We start from the raw sequence: 20,471 nt of genomic DNA, 5'->3' as shown, positions 1-20,471 counted from the left end.
TTTTTTTAATTCTGTAATTTGGGGAAATAAAATGTTGGTTTCTGAAAAGACTAATTGAAGCCGTGCTTGCAGCAGGGGCATCTCGGTGAGGGGAGAGAAACCCCCTCCCAGCCCATCTGTGCCCAATTTACTCCAATCTGGCCTCTCTGAGGCTTTTTTTCTTTCTCTCTCTCTTTAATAATTTGTTTTATAATTCCTGGAATCAAACCCATCTCAGACACACTGTTTTATTTTACTGTATTATTGGATTATACTTCCTATAAATCACTGGATGTTATTCATAGGCCACCACCAGAATAACTTCCCCTCTCCCCCCCCCCACGCCCCCCCTGACGGCCCCGCATTCCAAACAAGCGCACACCAAAGTGGGGGTGCAGCAGCACGGGGCACCCTAGAGACGTTTCCCGGAAATCCCAGCAAATTTGCCTGGCTGCGGGTGTGAAGCATCAGGCTGCAGCACCTGGATGCCTTCTGGCACTCCCCGGGCCGGTCGCGTTGTGCCGGGTGGAGGTTGTTAGGAGGTCGGGCTTAGGTGGAAGCGGAGAGGGGAGGGAGCTGCCATATGTGCATCCTCAGCACACGGAGGGAATGAAGTTGCATCCCCCCGGGGCTGAGCAGAGTCGGGGCACGGAGGCAGCGGGGAGGTTCTGGCAAAGCGCACGGCTCGAGCTGAGGGTTGGGAAAGTGGTTTGTGTTTCAAGCAGAGGGAAGTTACGGCACGGCAGGGTGACCTGCCTGTAGGGTGTATGCTCACCTGTGGGTGAGGAGAAAGACCTGCACTCTCAAAGCTCTCGTGGGATGTGGGGAGGGTTGGGGCGACAGACAGGGTGGCAGGGTTAGGCTGGGCTTTGGTTCGCAGCCCTCCCGGCTCTGTCATCTCGAGTGGAACGTGGTTGGGTTTTCTGGGCGAGATAAGGTTGGCTGGAAAACCGTGAAGGCTCGTGTAGATAAAGGATTCACATCCCACTGCCTGCGGTGTCTGTCGCCTTCGTGCTGCCACCAGTGTCCTCAGAGCAGCGTAGAGTAGGTCGGTGCTGCACAGAGAACTGCTCTTACACAGTGAATGTCCACTGACTACAGCCTTTGCAAGGGTTTGCTGATGTGCATGGTCCTGCTTGCTCCTTGAAGACCCACACTAGCTTCTGAGATGTTGATCTTGCCCAAATCGTCATGATAGACACAAGAAAGGACGCACAGCTTAGCGCAAATCAACTGCAGCTTCTAAGCTGGTACAGGACTTGCCGTTTGCACGTGTGTTCAGCAGCCCAGCCTGGCTGGAGAGGACACATGAAACACCAAGGACCCCCTGAAATCTGCCTGTGCTTTTAAAACCAGCAGCCTGCTCTGCTGCTGTCCTGCCGCCATGCACGGCCCTACACTGGATGGAGCGTGTTTCGCTTTGCTGACCGCAGCTGCTCGGGCTTGTGAGCTAAAATGTGAACCCTTAAAATATCCCCAGAGATGCTGCAGAGGCTGGTGGTGTCTGTCCTCAGCAGAACCTCAACTCTGACTATCTCCATGGTTCTTGTTTGGTTTCTGATGCTCGGTCCGAGCTCTGCTCAGAGAGCTCACTGCAGCACCAGAAAAAGTCTCAGCAGAAGCGTGTGCTGCTCTTCTGCTGCAACCACATCTCAATGGCTGCTCGTGAGGCTCTAACCACATCTTACGTATTGGAGTAGATAAAAGGTGCGGGGAATTGAATTCAGAGGAGTCCAGTATATTTGAGTGAGTTTAAAAATAAAGCAGTACTGTGGACGGCTGCCGTGGTTTGGTAGAGTTTTAAAATTAGGCACAAAACAAAGCTTAATAAACCTCAGGCTGTAGATAGCAGAAGCAGCAACTTGATCTTCCCCTGTCTGGGGAGCAGAACTGAATCTTTTTCTGCTGATGCCCGTGGTAAATACGTGCTTCACCAGGGTCCAGCTGGCACCTTTGAGCAGGCGGCTCTGGGCGCCCTGACAGCTTTGGGCACAATAACTGGGAAATGGATGAAGATGCCGCGTTGCAGGGCTGCGTCGGGAGGCTGAGCATCTGCAGTCAGAGCAGAGCCTGAGGTCCCTCCACCTGCTCGGGGGACTCGGTTTGTCATGCAAACGCGGCCCACTCTGCAAGGAGGATGGAGCCAAGCAGTTTCCTAAGTGGTTTTCTCAGGGCTCTGGCTGTCATACAGCAAGTGTGGACTGAAGTGTCTGCACCGAGGTCACCAGCGTGCACCTGGCAGTCGCTGCTGCCTTTCCCTGGGAGACCAGGTAGTGCTGTCTTTAGCGAGGTGCTGCTAAGACATAACACTTCCCAAAGCCTTAAGGTTGGAAGAATTGGCTAGTAAGTTTGCTTTTTCCCCTCCCTTTGCGTTGCTGCTCTTATTGGCTTTGGGTTTGAGTTGTAATCGGGAGAGGAAACCCAGAGGAGAGCTGGCAGGGGCTGGTGTCCATCCCTCCCCGTGCTGCCTGGCTTACACGGGGCTCTCTGCTTGCTGAGATGTCACTGCGAAGGGGCTTTTGTACTCAACCCCTTCTCGAGTGATGTGTGCAACTCGCTGCATCCACGTGCTGCCCAGACTTCGGCCGTGTGAGCAGAACAGGGTTGAAGTGATGCGGGGGGTGATACCTGCATTGCTCGTCTTGGGAGCCGCGAGGCTTCCTGCTCTGAGCTGCTCGCTCATGCTGAGCCTCCTGAGGGATGCGTCCATGTCCGGAGGTGGCAGAAACCCTCCAGAGCTTCTCCTCTGAGCCCTTGGGAGCGTTGGAGGTTGGCACAGTTGCTGGGAACTGTCGGCGCCTTTCCTTTCAGGGAAGGAAGCTGTCTCGGACTTGAGACGTATCAGCAAAGTTCAGGTAAAATGCTCTTGGCCCAGATGCGTCTTCAGAGTCTCGCTCTTGGGCTCTTGAGGCTGGTGGCAGCAATGTTTAGACCAAAGTCTTCCTTTGCTTATTCCCCTCTGTTTCCTGTTTAAAAGGCAGATTGTCACATATTTGGGGATTTATTTACCGTAATTGGAGTTATTTTCCTGGCTGCTGGCTTCTGCCCTCTGATGCAAGACTCCTCAGCGAAACGTGTGTCCAGAAAGCCATGTGACTTTTTTTTCCCCTTGCCCCAAGTGCCAGCAGGAGATGCAATAATCAACGCGCTGCAGGGAATTTCCACTCGCAGTTCAGGTTTCTGAAATCTAGACGTTGGCTTCGGAGGCAAAAAGATCGAGTAGGGCTTTGTGGCAGGGAAAGGAAAGGTTTCCAGCGAAACCAAGCGCGTGCTGGTGTGTCAGACTCTCTAGTCCTGCCCTTGGACTGAAATACAGCAGAACTCCCCGTCGAGCAGTGTCAGATGAGCTCGCTGGGGGCTTCTGCCCGCTCTGCCTGTCACACGAGCAGATCCTTACATCTGCCCTTGAAGCTGTTCCACCAAATGCAGAGTGATGTCGAGATCTCATTTCAGGGCAACAAACAGAGGGGAAGTGATTTGTAATCACAAAGCTCGAGTCCGCTCTCCAGCCAAGCTTCGGCAGCCTGAGCAGCGAGTCGGGACAGAGCCGGTGACAGGCGAGGTCATGTCGGAGGGGGACGGGCCAGCTCTGCGAACGCCGAAACAAAACCATTATTTCGATGAAGAAGCAGCGTCGCTGTATAAAATGAAAGGCAGGAAACGGAGCACTGGCACGCGGTGTCCGTCTGTCCTGCTGTAAAATGAGAAAGGAGGTGCCTGAGGCAGCTGTCCTGGGGCTCTGCCTCACCCCTGCTTTGGTGGTGGAGAAAAGTGGGGTGCCAGGGAGCCGGGTTGCACCAGGTGCAGCAGCTTTGCTGAAGCTTTAGATGTTTGCACCGTGACAGGAAATCCTCTCGCTTTTAAAGAGAAGTTTCTGACTCTTTAATGTGCGTTGCGCCTTTGATTTCCTCGTGCTTCTAAGCAGCACCAAGTCAATTACTGTATTTCTGCTTAATTCTCTCAGAGAAACGTTGTATAATTAGGCTAATTATGGTGCTTTGTGAAGTTGTAAAACTCCTGATTGAGCTTACGGGGCTGTTTTATAGCCTGCCAGGTGTAGGCAGGGAGGGCTGCCCGCCCCGTGCCCTCTGCGGGTTTGGGCGCAGGCTGCCAGCTCGGTGAGGGTTGCATCCTTCCCAGGGACTGCCCCATGGGTGCTGCGGGCTCATCCCCTGCCAGCTCCGTCCTGCCCATGTCTGCTTGCGGGCTGCGGTCCCTTGAGGAATCGGGTGCCCGGTGCTGGGGGGACTTCAGCTGGGAGTGAGCACCCTCGGGGGCTCATTGGCGTCTCTTCTTGCCTTGATGCTGAGGTCAGGAACCGTGGCAGAGCCAAGGCTGTGTTTCCACTCTGAAGTGTATCTGCAGCTAGGAGGTGACCCCACACAGGTTTACGGGTGGAAAACTTTCATTTTCCGTGATTAGGGTCTGCCCAAGGCTGCGTGTGCCCCAGGTTCTCGGCAGCACGGCACTGGGCTAAGTGATGGTCAGCAGAAAGGTGAGGAGTTAAAGCAGCTTTTCAGTGCATAAAAGGGGCCAATGAGAAAGATGGGGACAGACTTTCAGCAGGGCCTGTTGTGATAGGACAAGGGATGATGGTTTTGAGCTAAAAAAGGGGAGATTCAGGCTAGATGTGAGAAAGAAATTTCTTGCAATGAGGGTGGTGAGAGCCTGTCCCAGGTTGGCCAGAGAGGTGGTGGATGAACCATCCCTGGTGACATCCCAGGCCAGGCTGGACGGGGCTCTGAGCAACCTGAGCTGGTGAAGATGTCCCTGCTCATGGCAGGGGTGGCACTGGATGAGCTTTGACAGTCCCTCCAACCCAAACCGTTCTGTGATTCTATGACTTGTTGAGCGTGTTACCTTCAGGAGTCACCCTGGCTAACGTGATGCCGAGACCGTCTTCACAGCCAGCGTGGACCATGGCAGATCAACCCCAGCCAGGTGACAGCACTGAAGGTACGTGGCCCTTCTCTCATTGAAGGCTCATTTCTGATTAATGTTGCTCATGATGGCTGTGGTTAATGTGACCATAGGGCTGTCTTATAGGTGACATGGAGAGGGCACAAGTGATTTGTCTGTCCCCAAGGCTGGCACAAGTCTCTGGTGTGTGCTCCAGGTCTCCTAGAGTGGGACAAGAGGCAGACAGGAGTGTGTCACCGTGGGGTGGGAGGGAGATGCCCCATAGGGATGGGTTCACCTCTGGGGTTTCTCTCTCCTGGGAGCGTGTGGTCCCCTGACCCAGCCCCGGTGAACTCCGGTGCAGGGAGCCGAGCACGGGAATCTTGCGTAAGCAGCGCTTGCTCTCCGGGTAATGGCACCGAGACGGAGAAAGAGGCTCCGGCTGCCAAAGGCGGGTTGGGAACAGCATAAACCCTTCAGAGCCGGAGCCCAGGGAGCCAAGGTCTGACAAGACCTCGTGCCTGGTGCTGGGACCGGGGCTCGTCCCGCCCGGGGGGCCCCACCGGCGCGCGGGGCCGTGGCGGGGAGCGGCGAAAATGCCGCCACATGGGCTGGTGTGCGTCTCTGGGAGCAGGCGAGGCGGAAACGATGCTCCGGGCCCATCTGCGGGGAGCGGGAGACGCGCCCCAGCTGGTGCGAGGCCCTGGCAGCCCCGGGAGCTGCCGTCTGTTGGGGTTTTACTGCTGTCTACGTTGAAACACGGCTTGGGAAAGGAAAGGAGGGGGGGGACGTCAGTGGCACGGTGCCAGTCCCGCTTCGCCTGGCCTTCTCGTTCCTCTCTCCTCCTCCTCCTCCCCGCTCCCTCCAATGCTTTAAAGTCACATTTCCAGGCCAGACATAGAATTAATCTCTGGGCACTTCACATTGCTGGCAGCACAAAGCAGGATGTGGGATCTTTTTTTTCTCTCTCTCTGCGTCTTGGCTGACTTTTTTACCTCTCGAAGAATTTGGAAGGGCCATGAGATTCCCCCCGCCCCCCCTCGCCTCGGTGCCGTGCAGTTTTTCAGCACGCTGATCACCCTGCTGTGGCTTCACCCTAATAGATTTCATATGCTGACACAGTTGACATCAGTACCAAACTATTTTACATGTGATCTGGTGTATTTCCTGAGGAAATCTGCAAGATATTTATTAAGAACTAATAAAATAAACCTCTCCATGAGCTTTTAGGTAGTTTTCAATTTTTCATGTCTCTCTCGTTTCCTCTTATCAATGAGTTTCTATTTTCTCCCTCCTCTCTGACCATTGCAAAAGGAAACAAAAATAAATGTTTTAAACCGTTCCTGAATGGACACTGGGAATATTTCTGTAGTGATGTACTAGCAAAGTTGTATTTTTAGTGCCGTATTGTCAAGACTAAAAATATCCCGCCGCAGTGCATCCTTTTTATAGGGTTTTGTGTGCGCGCGTGCGTGTGCTGAACGTTGTATGAGTTTGCACCAGCGTGTAAGGTCTGTGTCTGTACTACTGCAGCGCTGCCTCCCCATCGCAGCTGGACTCCATTAGGCCTCGAAAATTAAAGTAATCCTGGTAAAGAAAGGGGAAAAAAAAGAAAAAAAGATTAATCAATCTCACAGAGCCGCGTTTCCCCAGCTGAGCCTGGATACCTGCGTGGCAGCTCCGCTTTGAGAGACTCCAGCAGCCCGGGTTGCGTGGGCCGGCAGCGCCGTGGGACGGTGGTTTTGCCATGGAGGGTGTTCCCGGCCGCCGCAGCAGAGCGGGGGGTGGACCAGGGGGTGTCTGGCTGTGGGTTTAGTCACCCAGTGGGTTCCTGCTAATTTTTCACGCTCAGGGAGCCCTTTGGGGCCGCGCTGCACTGGTGAGCGGGAGTGTGTGTGTAGCTGGGAGCAAGCTGGATATTTCATGTTTTTTAGAGGAATTTTCTACCTTTCTGCTGTTTCTGTCTCCTTCAATTAAGTGTGTTTGCAATGGAGAAAACCAAAGGTGGCAGCTGAGCTGAGAAGCCGCTTCCCCTCCGTCCCCCCCAGCAAACACGGGGTGACCCCCACTCCGAGGGCTGGTCCCCGGAGCTGTGACAGGAGGCAGCTCCGTCTCCGCCGCACGTGATCACCGCGGCCATTTCCAAATCGAACGTCCTCGCCGGTTTGCGTCCGCAGATACCCGGCGGCCGTCGCTCTGGTCCCCGGGACCAGCCTTGCGTCACAGGTGGCGGGTACCGTGGCTGACGGGGACCTGACGGCTGTCCCCGCAGCCCCGTACGCACGGCACACGGCGTCCGATCCACCGGCGCGTCTCACGCTCCAGCCGGGCGCGAGCGTTTCTTCCCCCCCGCCCTCCTCTGAGTCACTCGCCGCTTTACTCCGCTTTTACTCGCGGGTGCTTTGCTTTACTGTCTGCTGCCGTCTGGAGAGAGCCGCAGCCTTTCAGCTTCCTGCAGAGCAGTTCGCCGAAAGCAGTAATTAGGGCCCGTAAAAATTTATTTTATTAGCGAGAAGTGTTGGTGGGTAATTGGCCATAATTTGAACCCAGCCAGATTGGAGATTAATAAAAATATATATATATATATATTTAAAAAAAAAAAAAATCACAGATCTTTTTACCAGAAGGGCCAGGGCTGTTTCTTGCAAACCCTTCCCGAGGAGGGTGGGATGGGACGGGACGGGGACGGCGGCTGCTGCGGAGCGGGCGGCCGGCAGCGAGCGCCTGTGCTGTACCCGTCCTTGAGGGCGTTTGACACTGGCATGGGAAGAAAGGAAACCTTGTTTTCCAAGAACTCTGCTCTTTCTCAGCTTGATAAGCATTTAAAATAAAAGCTGCACAATTGGAATTGGCAGAGCATCCTCATTCTTTTGTCTGTCTGTTTATTTTTTTCCCCTCATCCCTCGACATGTGTGCTACAGCCCACGGTTACTACGCCCCGCAGAACCCCGGCCTGGAGCTCTGCAGGCGCACGCTGAGCTCTGCCCACCCCTGGCCTGGCTCTTTGAAGCCTGGCAGAGCAGCAGAGACCCAGCTCCATCCCCAGTCAGGCCCCCGATCTCCAGGGCACTGAAATATTTAACAAAATGTATGTTTTCAGCCTCTTTCAGTTCCCCCTTCACTGGCAGGGCAGCAGACCCAGGGCTGTGCCTGGAGCGGTGGTTTTGGACCCGGACCGTGACCGCGCTATACGGACCCGATCGCTTTGGTGTTTATAGACTTTGTTAGAGCAGCTCGAGTGTGGCCAGCGCGTCGGAGCGTCCCGTGGGCTCATCGCGACGGTCGGTGTCAGCGATTGGAGAATTAACCGCTCGGGGAGGAGGGAAGAGCCGAGCCCCTGCACACATGTCACGCTCGGTTACTGCTGGTTGAATCAGGGAGTTACTTCAGGTTACTAGTCCTGGTGGTTTGGTGTAAGGGATGAGGGTGTTACTTCAGGTTAGTAGTGCTTGTTTTTTGCTTGGCAGCCCCTGGGGTTGGAACCTGGTGTAGCTGTTTCCCAAAGAATATTTTTGGTTTGAAAACTGAAGGTCAGCAGTTCGCGAGCACTGCGCTTGCAGCCAGCTCTGTGGTTCGCCGTGTGCCACCGGGCCAGCAGCACTTGAGATCCTGATCAATTGATTTGCAATAATATGAAACCACGAAGGGCGACTGCCAGTTAAATCTCCCCGTCTCGCCCCATTTTCCCCACCCAAAGTGCCTTTCTGCCCATATCCCCTTTCTCACTGCCTGTCTCCCTCCCTCCCTCTCGACTGTGTATTGGAGCTTTTGTCTATCTTTTTCCATCTCTCTGTCTCTTTTCATAACAGATTTTAATAATGTTTTAGTTAGTTCCAGCCTTTTCCCTCAATGGATCCCATTGGAAAATGCATTTGAAAGGAAACAGTTATACACTTCCCTTCCTTTGAAACTCTGTTGGCACCTTTTCCAGTGCAGTAAACCATACAACATGGATTTTCAAAGTTTCCAAACACAGACATGCTGGCGTTAAATTTATGAAAAAATATTTTATTCGGCTGTATAGTAACTATGAGTCTCGGAGCTGCTGGTCACAGTGAAATCGAAGCTCGCTTTGGAACTGCAACAGGTTTTCAAATCTCTGCAGGAAACGCAGCAGCTCTGGCTGTACGGGAGCCCGCGGCTCCCTCGTGCCCTCATGGCAAGAGGTGTAGCTGCAAATAAAACGGGGTGCTGGGGCACCCCGGCGCTGAGCCCCCCACCCATGGGTGCAGCTTTTGCATTGCTGGGAGCTGTGCAGCAACGGGAGCTGCAGTGAACCTCAGGGTCGTGCCAATCCTCTCTCAAATCACAGGGGAAAAGAGGAATTTGGCATAAAACCGTTACGTCTTATGCTTGTTAGTGAAATGTAGAAGGTTGAGGCTTTTTAGTTACTGAGTCCCGTGGCGGCGGGGGCTCGATAGCCGGTGTGGGTGTGCGTGCTGCAGTCTGCGCGGGGTTTTGGGACCCGAGGCTCCGGCTACACATCAGTTGTTGGAGCACTGAGATCGTATTTTCTAGTACGGCCGCTTGGATGTTAAACGTCCTGGAATGGTTTCTCTGTGTGCTGTGGGTTCGTGCCCGTGGTCTCAGCCCTTCCCGTAGGGAATTGCTGGCGTGACACCTGAGAACCTCCCTTTGCGTGACACCACTCGGAGCAGATGTTTTTCTGAATTTCTGCAGGAGACAGCAGCTCCCGTTCACCACGAGAGGTCGGGTGGGTGAATCTGGCTGTGTCCTCACAAGCAGGGCCGTGAGGGGTTGTTTCCAAACACGGCAAACCCCGGAGCCTCTGCTCGTCAGCACCTCCACCCACTTGAGGTGCGGTGTAATGCAGATAAAGGCTCCTGTGATGGACGAGATGATGACGTGGCAAAGAGATCCCGACCTCAGTTTTCCTGTTGTCCTTTCGCTTGTAAAATTCCTTTCCCTTCACGTGGGAGTTTTCCAGAGAAGTTGCTGATTAAGTGTTATCATCATGTTCAGTGCCACATGGAGCATAGGAAGAGCTAAAAGGTTCAGGTTCCAAATAATTGGATAGCGTAAACTCACTGGTGTCTGTCTTAAAGCATTTTGGGTTTGGATGTCTTTCTGCATGGTACCTCTAGCGCGTACAGATGGGGAAATGCGCTTAAGGAAAATAACAGGTTTTCTAGTTTTTTGACTGCTCACCTTGAAATGCAGGAGATGTTCTTCTAAAAACATGGTCCTTCAGCAACTGCATTTGTTTGTATTCGAAGCAGAGTTGCCCAGTGTCTGCAGATTCCATCCTCTCTGGGTCACCATGGCCGGCCAACGAGTGGGGGATGCGCAAACACTGACCATGAGTGTTGAGAGTGGTTGAGGTGATTTCTGGATCCCCTTGGAAGTTCATAACCAAGGCAAAGACAGAATCTAGTTCTCCAGGATAGCACTGAGCCATCTTAATCCCCCAAACGTGACCGTGTCCTGCAACCCTCAGCCATACTGAATACATCAGAAAGCTCTGCAGGAGGGTCTCTGCTGACTGTTAATTTTCTCTGCCGACTGACAATGGTAATCTGAGAGGAGAAAAAGTGATATGTCATTAGGACTACCTTGTAATGCATAAGTATGATGCATTTAACTCAAAGTTGCAGAGATGGCTCTAGGTCTGGTGTTCCTGACCTTCCGGTACTCAACTTTGTGTTCATATAATGGTTTTTGTACATGTAATTCCCATTGTTTTTAGAAAACCAAGCTCCCCCATGGAACGGGACTGACCTCAACTGGGATCCTGGGCTAGTGTGTAAATCTCGATTCACCACACCAGCCTCTACCAGGGCAGGACACTGTCACCCTCTGTGCACACCAGAGCAGCCTGGGGACGTGGGGAAGGGGCTGCTATGCTGTCACCTCCATTGTGCTGCTTTGGCCTCTGTTTCTACCTGTCCTCTCCACTCTCCAACCTGCTTTGGCTGCTGCTTCCCTCGCCTGTCTGAGCAGACGAACCAGCTGCTGCTTCGGTCGGAGTGGCACGTGAGTGCTGATAATGAGCACCCGAATTTCCACAGGGTGCTCTTGCTTCCCTTGGCAAAGCGGGGCTGGTTGGAGGTGGCAGAAGGCACACCCAGACCCCACTGCTGTCCCCTGCCAAACTTCTGGTTCTTGCTCAAAAGTGTGAAGGTGCTAGGGATTTTGCTGAAATGGTCAAAAGAATTTTTAACTTGAGAAGAACAATATATTTTCCCTAACCTCATTCTGGCAAATGGCTGAACCTTTGTAGCTGAAATTATTTTCCCAATAAATTTAGCTCGAAGAAAGCTTTTGGCCTGAAGGATTTGCAGCCTAAATGGTTAAAGTTTGGCAAAGTTGTTAGGAATTAAAACCAGGGTCTTTATAATGGAAAGTGTTAGGTAAGCTTGACTGTAGGCACAGCGGCTGGGCTGTGCCCCGCTCGGAGGGGTGTCCTGGTGCTGGGGGGCTGCTGGGGAGACTGGGCAGGGGCGAGAGGTGAGGAGACAGTTCAGGCCTGTGGGCATCCCGTGGGGACCCTGGGATTTACTGCATCCCTGGAGCTGGCGGCGGGGCATGGGTTTCGCTTTACGTTTTGCCATTTGCTTTGTGAAGTGACATACTGATGCTCTGGTCCCTCAGGAAGCTGTCAAAAGAAGAGCAGCAAACGAGTGAATGTGTTGAAATGGAAGCTCCACGCTTTGCTGTTCCTGCCCCATCAAACGCCGCTTTCTCCGAACACGCCTGTCTGCAGGCTCTTCTTAACTTTTACTCCAGGCTTAAAGCGCTCACCGAGGTTCGCAGCAGAGGGGGCACGTTCCGGGCTGTCAGTTTGCATTTGCTGCCAAGGACGTGCCCACCTCCAGCACGGGGCCGGGGGGGTGGAAAAGGCTGCCTCTTATTTGCTGCCATAGTCCTAGTAAAACTTCACTCGGGGCTGGAGTAAATCTCTTGGAAAGCTCTGTTCACACCTCCTCCCCCGTTGTAAATAACATCTGACACAATTATGGTCGGGCGCACGCAGCTCCTGGGTGGGATGCTGGTAGCAGCATGCCATGCCGGCTCCCCTGGCAGCCCGTTCCCCCAAGCACACGTCCCGCAGAGCGTGCTGGCCTCCCTGGCATTTTCGGGGTGAGGTTCATGGCTCAGGCTGTGCAGACAGGCTGACAGATCTACCAGACAGAGGACGGGCCGTCAGGGGTTTTCTTGTACCAGGCTGCATGGTCCTGCCTCACTGCAGTGCTCCTACTTCCCTTTTACATTTCTGTCATCCACATTTTTTCGTATTTTGGTGCAGCGTTCCCTGTTTCGTCCACGCGTACTGAGCCCTGCTCGCCTTTGGACCCTTTCATCCTTGCAGCCACTTCAGCCCCATCCTGCTTGTGCAAGAGGCAGCTGGTGCCAGCGGCAGCTGGTGCCAGGCTGGTCTGGAGCTTTATACATGCTGATGAGCTGCCTGTCCAGCTTGGAGGGACGCGCTTTCTTACGAGCTTGCCAGGAGTTACGTATGTGTGGCTTTGCCAGCCTTTTAGCTGCCAGACAGGTCGAATTCGTGTAGCTGTCAGTTGTTGGCAGCAGAACCAGCGGCTCTTGCAGAGCCTCGAGGCTAGGGAAGGTTTTGCTGTGCCTGTGTCCTAAGTCCTAGCATTAGCTCAGCCACTTGGAGCGGCACTGGTGAAGGCAGCACTGAGAAATAATAGTTTATCTGATGATTCTACAGGCTTTGCTGGTGTGGGTGAGACTGTAGGTGCCTTTGCTGTAGCTGTGATGCTCTGGGACTGGCGTGTCCCTGCGCGAATGGGGCTGGTGAAAGTAGGAACCAGCTCCCAGGGCAGGAGGAGTGTTTGTGACAGTGCCTGGGGTGATGGACACGCAAACCTGACTCCTGCGGCCTCGCCGGGGCCAGGGGTGCTGAGCAGGGTCCTGGCCCTGCCAGCCGGGTCAGGCACCCTGAGCGCGGAGGGAGAGCTCCGAGTGCTGCTGAGTGCAAGTGGAAATGGCTTCAATCTGTGTTTTGACTGATGGGTCTTTTCAGGAAATTTCTGAGAATAACATTTCTAAAAATGGCTGCTTCTTTCCACTGATATTTCCTGGAAAAGGCTGCAGTTAATTTTAAACCACTATCCTTTTCCCTTTTCAAGTGGAAATGGCTCTGTGCTTGTCCGCGAGGGCTAATGTCATTCTTTCTGTCCTAGGCCGGGTGCCACCACCCTGACCTTCTTCTGCAGGACCTGCTGGTCTTCCAGGGCTGCAGAAATTGGGGTGCTGGGGCACACAGAGGCACATGCCTCTGTGAAAATGAATAACTGTGTCTCCCCGAGTCACTTCAAAATTATATTCTTCATTAGTGACTACTGGCCAGCCCTGAGTAGGCAAGAAAGCCGTCTCTGAAGTCATTCCCTTGCCCAGCCTTAAGCTCTGTTCACAAGGGTCAGGAAGGATGTACGGAGCTGGTTATCGCACCCCAGGTGCAAGGATCCAGCTCAGCGTGTGGATCCGGGGCTTGGGGACGGTCAGAGCTGTCCCCGGAGCAGCCGGAGGGAGCTGGCAGCACAGAGCCATCCCGTCAGCAGAGCACGGCTTCCCCTGTGGCTCCCGGGCAGGCTTGCTGCTTCGGGTGGGAATATGTCATTAATTTTTATACCTTCCCCTGTAAACCATCGACCCTTTTTATGATGTCATGAGGGATTCCTTAATTTTGCAGCTGCTTCCTGGTTACGTCAGAGAAGAGCCTCCCGTCCTCGAGCCCCGCGCTGCAGTCCAGGACGGCTGGAAACAAATGAAGTGTTGAATATCTAATGGCTTCCACAGGGAGAACTGCTCCATCCTCCCCAGGCCCCCGGCATTCCTCACCTCCTCGGCCTCCCTCCTTCCCTCCCTCGGACAAGACGGGGTTTCAGCGTGGAGCAGAGGGAGCTCCTGGGCTGCCCCGGCTGCTTTGGGAACACGTGCGGCGAGTTCCCCGGTGCTGCCGCGTGTCTGGGCGCTGCAGCTGAGACCCCCCCAGGTCCTTCTTATCTCTCCGTGGGGAGAGGTCAGTGTGGGAAGGTGGATTTGGGAAATCCCAGGTTATCACTGCGATCTGAAGGGATTCAGCCCTGTGTGCTGCAGGTGGTGTTCAGCTCAGCCGCTGGGCTGTACTGGAAGGACTGGGGTTGCCATCATGTCTGCTGCTTGTAGATCCCGAGTTGGGGAACATCTTTCTAGAAAGCTGCCCATCATTGTTTCAAGGCTCTTTGCAGGGTATTAGCCAGTGCTGAGCGAGTGCCTCCGGGTTCCCAGGCTCTTTCGGGGGCAGATGAGTGTATGTGTGTGACTCGCCGGTTCCCAGTGAAGGGCTGGGAGTGCCCATGACTCACAGGTCCTCTGCGAGGGGGTGTCGGGAAATGCCCCCACAGCTGTGAGCATCCTCCTGGCTTTGCTGCTTTGTATTCCCGTTGGCTGTGTGAGGTCTCCACCGCGGCAGCAGGACCAGCTGCCTGGACTGGGTGCTCCCCACAGACATCCCCATCCCGACGGGCTGCCCCACGGCACTGCCAACGCCACGTCTGGCGGAGGGTGACTCACAGGGAAAACACTTTTGTGTCTGGGCGATAAGAGAGCAAAGCAATTGCCTTCAGGTGGTGTCAGCGTGGAGGTGACTGGCCTCTGTCTCCTTCCCCGCAGGGCAGCAGCCGCTGGTGAATCAGTTGTCTGTGCCCGGAGCTGCTGACACATCAGCCGGTGCTTTAGGCACCGCTCGCCCATCACCGAGCTCCTCCACCTCCTGCCTCCTGTTTTAGAATCATAGAATTATTTCAGTTGGAAGAGACCTTAAGGATCATTGAGTCCAACCATCACCTAACCTAACTCTAGCACTAAACCATGTCCCTAAGAACCTGGTCTAAATGCCTTTTAAGCACCTCCAGGGATGATGACTCCACCACTGCCCCGGACAGTTTTGCCATCCTCGGGATTGTGTCTGGTGACCCGTTCGTTCGATTGCCTTGGCATCTGTTTCTTTACTGTGTCACTGAGGAAGGTGGGTTTAGCTGTTGTTCTCTGGGAGCAAAGCCTGCCTCTGCTGCTGGGGGGGACGCTTGCCGCTGCTGTCACTCCAGACGTCCCAGTCCGGAGTTAGGATGGGGAGGCCAGCGTGGAAACTGACTTGCTGGATCCTCTCAAACCTTGGCTTAGAGTGGTGCGGTTGCCTGAAGGAAAGGAATCCAGTCTCCTTTGGGACTCTAACGCCCATTGGCTTGTTTTAACAGCGCAAGATTCGGCTTTTGTGTTGTGTTAGCAGGGACGGCCGCAGGAGCTTGTGTGCTGCTCGCTCGGGGGTTGCTGAGACTCGCACTGCTGCCCTCCCCTGCACCCGCTGCCCCGTCCCCCCCGGTGCCCCGCAGCCAAGGCCACCTGTCCCGCCCTCGCTCTGCCCCGATTGTCCCTCGCAGGATTTCCTTCGGCACATGGCGCTTGAGCGGCCGCGAGAAGCTTCCTCCAGCAGCTCCTCTCCTCGGAGGCGGCCGTTCCTCGCATCGCCTGCTCTTTTCCCATTCCCATTTCCTGCGGCTGGTTGCATTGCCCTAATAGAGGTTTGGCATTGCTGTTTTGCACACCCTAGTGGGAGAGGGGATGTGTTTATCACTTTTCCTGGAGATTATCTGTTTAAGCACTCTCTGACAGTTACAATAACAAGGGCAGCGCGTTGTGTTTCCCAGCAGAAGGACACTCGCTGCTGAAAGATGTATAGCACTAATTAGAAATACATAACATCCGGCCACATGGCAGCCTTCTCCCGGCCGCTCCATTTCCTGAGCTCAGACGACTTTGACGACAGTTGGTTTATGTTTTCCATGAATATAATGTTCTCAGAGAAACACAAATTTCTCCCTGCTACAAAAGTCCCCGTTCTCTCCGTCTCTCTCTCCCCCCTCCCCATGCACCGTACCCTGTGTGAAGCAGGTAGATTTATGGCTGCAGAAAGTCCAGGTCGGATCCCGCTGCTGGCTGGGTTGGAGCAAATCTCACAGCCCGTGTATGGGACGCGGCTGCTCCCAGGGACACGCTCGCAGAAGGTGCTGCCGCTGCCGACTGACCCACCCGGCTCTCCGCAAAGGAAACTGCCTCCTGCTAGAAAAACAGCCTCTTCACGCACACCAGTACCCGTCTGAAAAACAAAACACAACCAAACACTCTTTCCTACATGCAAAGAAACAGGGAGAACACTTCTGCAGTTCAGAGGGTTTTTGTGATCTTCAGAAAAACCACCCATCCCAGGTTCCCAGGTGATTTTTCTCTGCGCTCACAGTCATCAGTTCCCATTTTTTCCATCCCGTCCCCTCTCCCTCCTCTTGTTCTTGGGCTCTGCTTCAGAGCAGATAGCCTGGGCGCCAGCTGGAGGAGTCTGGGTCCGATCTCCAGCTCGCAACAAGCAGCAGTGACGAGGACAAGGACATTTTTTCAGAGGTCCCCACGTGCAGGATGGGAGCAGGGCAGTTGCTGTGCTGAGTGTAAGGCGGGTGAGGTGTAAGGGCGGTTAGATGTAAGGAAGATGGAGCATGCTCGGGGAGGTGAAATCTTAGAAGGTTTTAGCTGCTGAAATGAATTCCTATTGAATATGGAAAAACTGCTGTGTTTCAGATGTTTATAGCTTGGCCAAGTGTGGACAGATTTCTAGTAGGACATGAAAACTCTCTGTTAAAACGGTTATTCTGCAGCAAAATCTCAGGTCCCCTTTCCAGGATTTGCAGTTGCTAGATTAGCTCAAGGAAACAGTTGTGTTTTTTTTCTAACAAGGGTAAGCCACTATCTTGTTTCCTAGCCTTATTCTCACAACTAGCCGAACTCTTTTGGCTAAAAATTTCCGGAAGAATTCAGGCTGAGACAAGCACCCAGCATGGAAAATTCAGCTCTGATAGTTAAAGTCTGAGCCAATTGGAAAAAGGGTCTTATGAGTGGCTAGTGTCACACAGGCTTAATAACACGGTGCTCAACCCCTGCCTGCAAAAAACTGTCAGAGTTCACGTCCCGCCGGCCGGTCCAGTGTCTGTACCCCAAACTCTGTGGTGGGTTTGCAGAGGGCCGCAGGGCTCTCGCTTATTTTTCAGGTGCAGACAGACAGATCTTTGAGGCAAATTCAGCCTCTGAAGTGTGCGGTAATGCAAATTACCCAGGCTGATTCGGGCTGCAAAGTGTTTGATGATATTCCTGCTTGAAAATGCTCTGCCCGCTCCTTCTTAGCCCTGTGCAGCGATGCACGTACCTCAGAGTTTTGCTGGTGTAGCTGATATGGGACTACAGGTGACTGAGAAACAGACCCAGCTTAAGCAAGCTCCCAGAAGGTGGGTTTTTAGGCCGGCTCAGCTCCCTCCCGTGTCTGCAGTGTGGCTCCATGTGTCGGTGCAGCGTGCGGTCAGGGTACATCGATACCCGAGTCAGACTTGGCTGCAAATGCTGCGAGTTCTGAAGGCTTGACCTTAAGCTGTGGTTTAACGAGCAGTTATTTAAGTAGCAGTGCCAGCTTTACCCACCCTCCTCTCCCCCCACACAGCGGCTTTGATGGCGATGGCACAGCTGAAAGGTGACATTTCTAACCCCGATGAGCTGCGGGATCTGGTTCTGCGCAGACGAGAGCTGTGAGGTGATGTGGTGACAGGAGCTGTTTAACTGGTGCCGGCATTGACAGGGACATTTGTAATGGTTTTAAACTAGAAGAGGGAGATTCGGGCTAGAGATAAGGAAGAAATTTTTTCAATGAGGGTCGTGAGAGCCTGGCCCAGGTTGCCCAGGGAGGTGATGGATGAACCATCCCTGGAGACATCCCAGGCCAGGCTGGACAGGGCTCTGAGCAACCTGAGCTGGTGAAGATGTCCCTGCTCATGGCAGGGGTGGCACTGGATGGATTTAGAAGGTCCCATCCAACCCAAACCATCCTGTGATTCGCCTGGTTGCGAGGGGAGAAGGTGGAGGGGGAATGTGTTGTGGTTGCTGGTGCACAACCTGCCGTTGTGCTGGACGATTTCCTGCAGAGTGTCGCTGCTGCGGCTGCTGGTGGCACAGAGGAGCCACGTCCCTGACCGTCTCAGGGCCTGTGACCTCGTGGCGACTTCTTTTACATGTGATTTATGTCTGTAGTTGGCCTGACCACCTCCATACCGTGCCCTGGCTGTGCGGCGTGGCTGGGTGTGAGTACAGGAGGGTTATCTGATTACAGCCGAATTGGGGTTTCAGGGGAGGAAGCGGAGTGCAGGTTTGTGGCAGCTTTAGATGATGGGATGCCAGCAATGCCACCTGTCAGTGTCCCTGGCAGCAGGTTTTTGGTGACTGCCTGCAGGGATGGGATACAGGATTGCCTGCGGACCTGATGCTGTAGTTCGGCTTCTCCTGCACCCGCTGTGCATCTGGGGAGCTGACCTCTGAAGTCCATCAGTGCTGCGGCAGCACTTGTGACCCTCAGCATCACGAACACCTTTTTAGGCTTTGCCTTTTTTGGAGGGGGAGGACTCAGCTTTTGCTCCAGCCCAGCTTGGAGGTGACTGCCAGTCTGGCTTGAGCACAGTGCCCGGAGTCCCTGGGGTGCTGCCCCCAAAGTGGGGGGTTCCTGCTGAAAAGCCCAGAGCTTTTTACCCACCCGGGGAAACCACCAGACTCAGGTGCGGCAGCCGTGGTCTCGTCGTGTGCCCGTTTAAGATGGGAGGTGAAGGGAGTCCGGGCTCTTGCCCGAGCGCGGAGGAGGGAGCATGGGGAAGACGACTGTAATTTCTTCAACTGGACTGTGGCCAGAGCACTGAGACTAACACTCTTAATTGTGGGAAAGGCTTCATGAAAGAGATTTACTGTCCCAGAGTGGTCACATCTTTAGTTTTATATTTCCTCCAAAAGCTGACAGCCCCTGCAGTACGGCGCTTTCTACCATTGCCATGCGGCATCGCCTCAGCCCTGGTTCGGGGAGCAGAGCACCCAAATTCAGCTACCAAGGCGCCTCTGTGCCACCCCGGGTTACCCTTGGGGGTCTCCCCACTGGGTGCTGATCTCACTGGCAGCTGTAGGAGCTGGCCAAATCAAGCCTACAGATCTCCCTCCTATTTTTTCCATGTTTTCTAGGTGTGCTTTAGTCTTTTTCTGGTTGTTTTTAACCTCCCCACCCCATCGCTCTGAAATAATTTGCACTTAAAAACCCCGCGTTTGTTCTCTGTGCCTCAGGTGTTTTGCCAGCCCCAGCTGGAACAGGGTCTCAATGTCTTGCTTTAATCCTCTTGCCCTTTGCCCAAAATCCCTGCTCTGCCGCATCAGGGGAGTTCAGCTTCCACCACCTTCTCCTTGAACTGATGCTTATGGCTGTGGCGGAGGTGCTGGGGAGTCAGTATGTACGTGTTAGTGTTCCCTGTGCAAATCCTCCACCTGGTTTGCAGCAGCTTTTCTCCCCATGGCTGCAGGGTGAGGGCTGGAAAGCGATGTGCAGGCCAGCGAGGGGCTGCTCAGAGACCCCCGAGCAGTGCCAGAGCATCCCATCCCACCGGGGAGCATCTCTGTTCTCCCCACACCGCTTCCCCGCCTCCCTCCGAACAAGCCCCCAGCCAGCTGCTCCCCCCCACTTCTCAAGGGAGGGTGTGAACTGGGGGGCAGAGGGGATTCGGAGGACAGAGGCTGCCCGGAGGGATTAAAAACCTTCTGGGAACAGGCAGCGCGGTGCCTGAGCGAGTCGGGCAGGCTGGCAATGCCCCACGCTGCTCTCAGCATCGCTAAATGGAACCCACGCCCAGCTCCAGGCAGTTCCCTCGAGCCAGCTCCCCGCTGCTCCCAGCAGCCTCAGAAGTGGTTTCTGGCTGGGTGTAGATGTGCCGGGGGGATTTGCTCTCACTTCGAGCCGGCTCTGTTTGGAAGAGCTGTGGTCGTGTGGCATCTACTTGAGTAACAGCTTCAATTTAAGCTTTCTTGACAAGCTGTTGTGTGACTGGTGAACTAATGGGAGGAGCCCCCCTCCTCAGCTGCTGAGGTTAAAACTCCAGCAGGGACAAAGATCAAACATGCAGCTAATTACCCTTTTAACACTTAAACATACCCCCCTCCTTCAGGGGAAAGCATCAGCTCCAAGCAGCAGCTTCTGTGCTGGAAGCCCTGAGTGCCGGCTCGGTTGGGCTGGCTCAGCACACGAGGTGGTGTCAGGCATGACATGGGCAGCGTGACCACAGCCGCTTCCCGTTCCAGAGCAGCTACTCACCACCATTTTCCTCCCTACATGGAGCAGCTGAGCCCAGGAGAGGTGTGAGCTGGGGAATCGCCCAGCCCTGCGGAGATCCCTGCCTCGTGCGGGATGCAGAGGGGGAGACTGCGAAGGCGAAGCACGAAGGAGCATCTGCCCTGCTCCCCGCTGAACCCCGTCTCTGTCTCCTAGAGTGCATCTCGGAGGACTGCCGCTCCGTCATCCAGGAACAGGCCACGGCCCTGGGGCTCTCCATGTTTGCCCTCTTGGTGAGGAGGTGCACCAGCCTGCTGCGGGAATGCGCGCAAGGTAAGGGCTTACCGGCAGTGGCCACACAGCTGCTCGCGAAGCAACCCAGTGAGGTTCAGACCCTCATTCCCTGTTTATTTTGTACAGCCCTTCCCATCTGCTGGGGCACTTGGGTTTCCCCGCAGTGTCC

General features: G+C 54.3%; 1 protein-coding gene across 4 annotated transcripts in view; it reads left to right on the top strand.

Moving 5' to 3' along the window:
• The window catches only part of SMG6 (SMG6 nonsense mediated mRNA decay factor), a 108,089-nt gene that overhangs the window by 30,665 nt on the left and 56,953 nt on the right, over positions 1–20,471 (top strand). For 3 of the 4 annotated variants that reach the window (XM_082068294.1, XM_082068293.1, XM_082068296.1), the window contains exon 11: positions 20,225–20,341. The exons of the other annotated variant lie outside the window; for it this stretch is intronic. In XM_082068294.1, the coding sequence (XP_081924420.1) occupies positions 20,225–20,341 (117 nt within the window). The remainder of the gene's footprint in view (positions 1–20,224; positions 20,342–20,471) is intronic. 4 annotated transcript variants of the gene reach the window in all.

Source organism: Streptopelia decaocto (assembly GCF_964273445.1).
Source record: "Streptopelia decaocto genome assembly, chromosome: 18".
Lineage (NCBI taxonomy): Eukaryota > Metazoa > Chordata > Aves > Columbiformes > Columbidae > Streptopelia > Streptopelia decaocto.
Note: the sequence above shows the minus strand (reverse complement) of the source record. Positions and strands in the feature narration are given on the sequence as shown.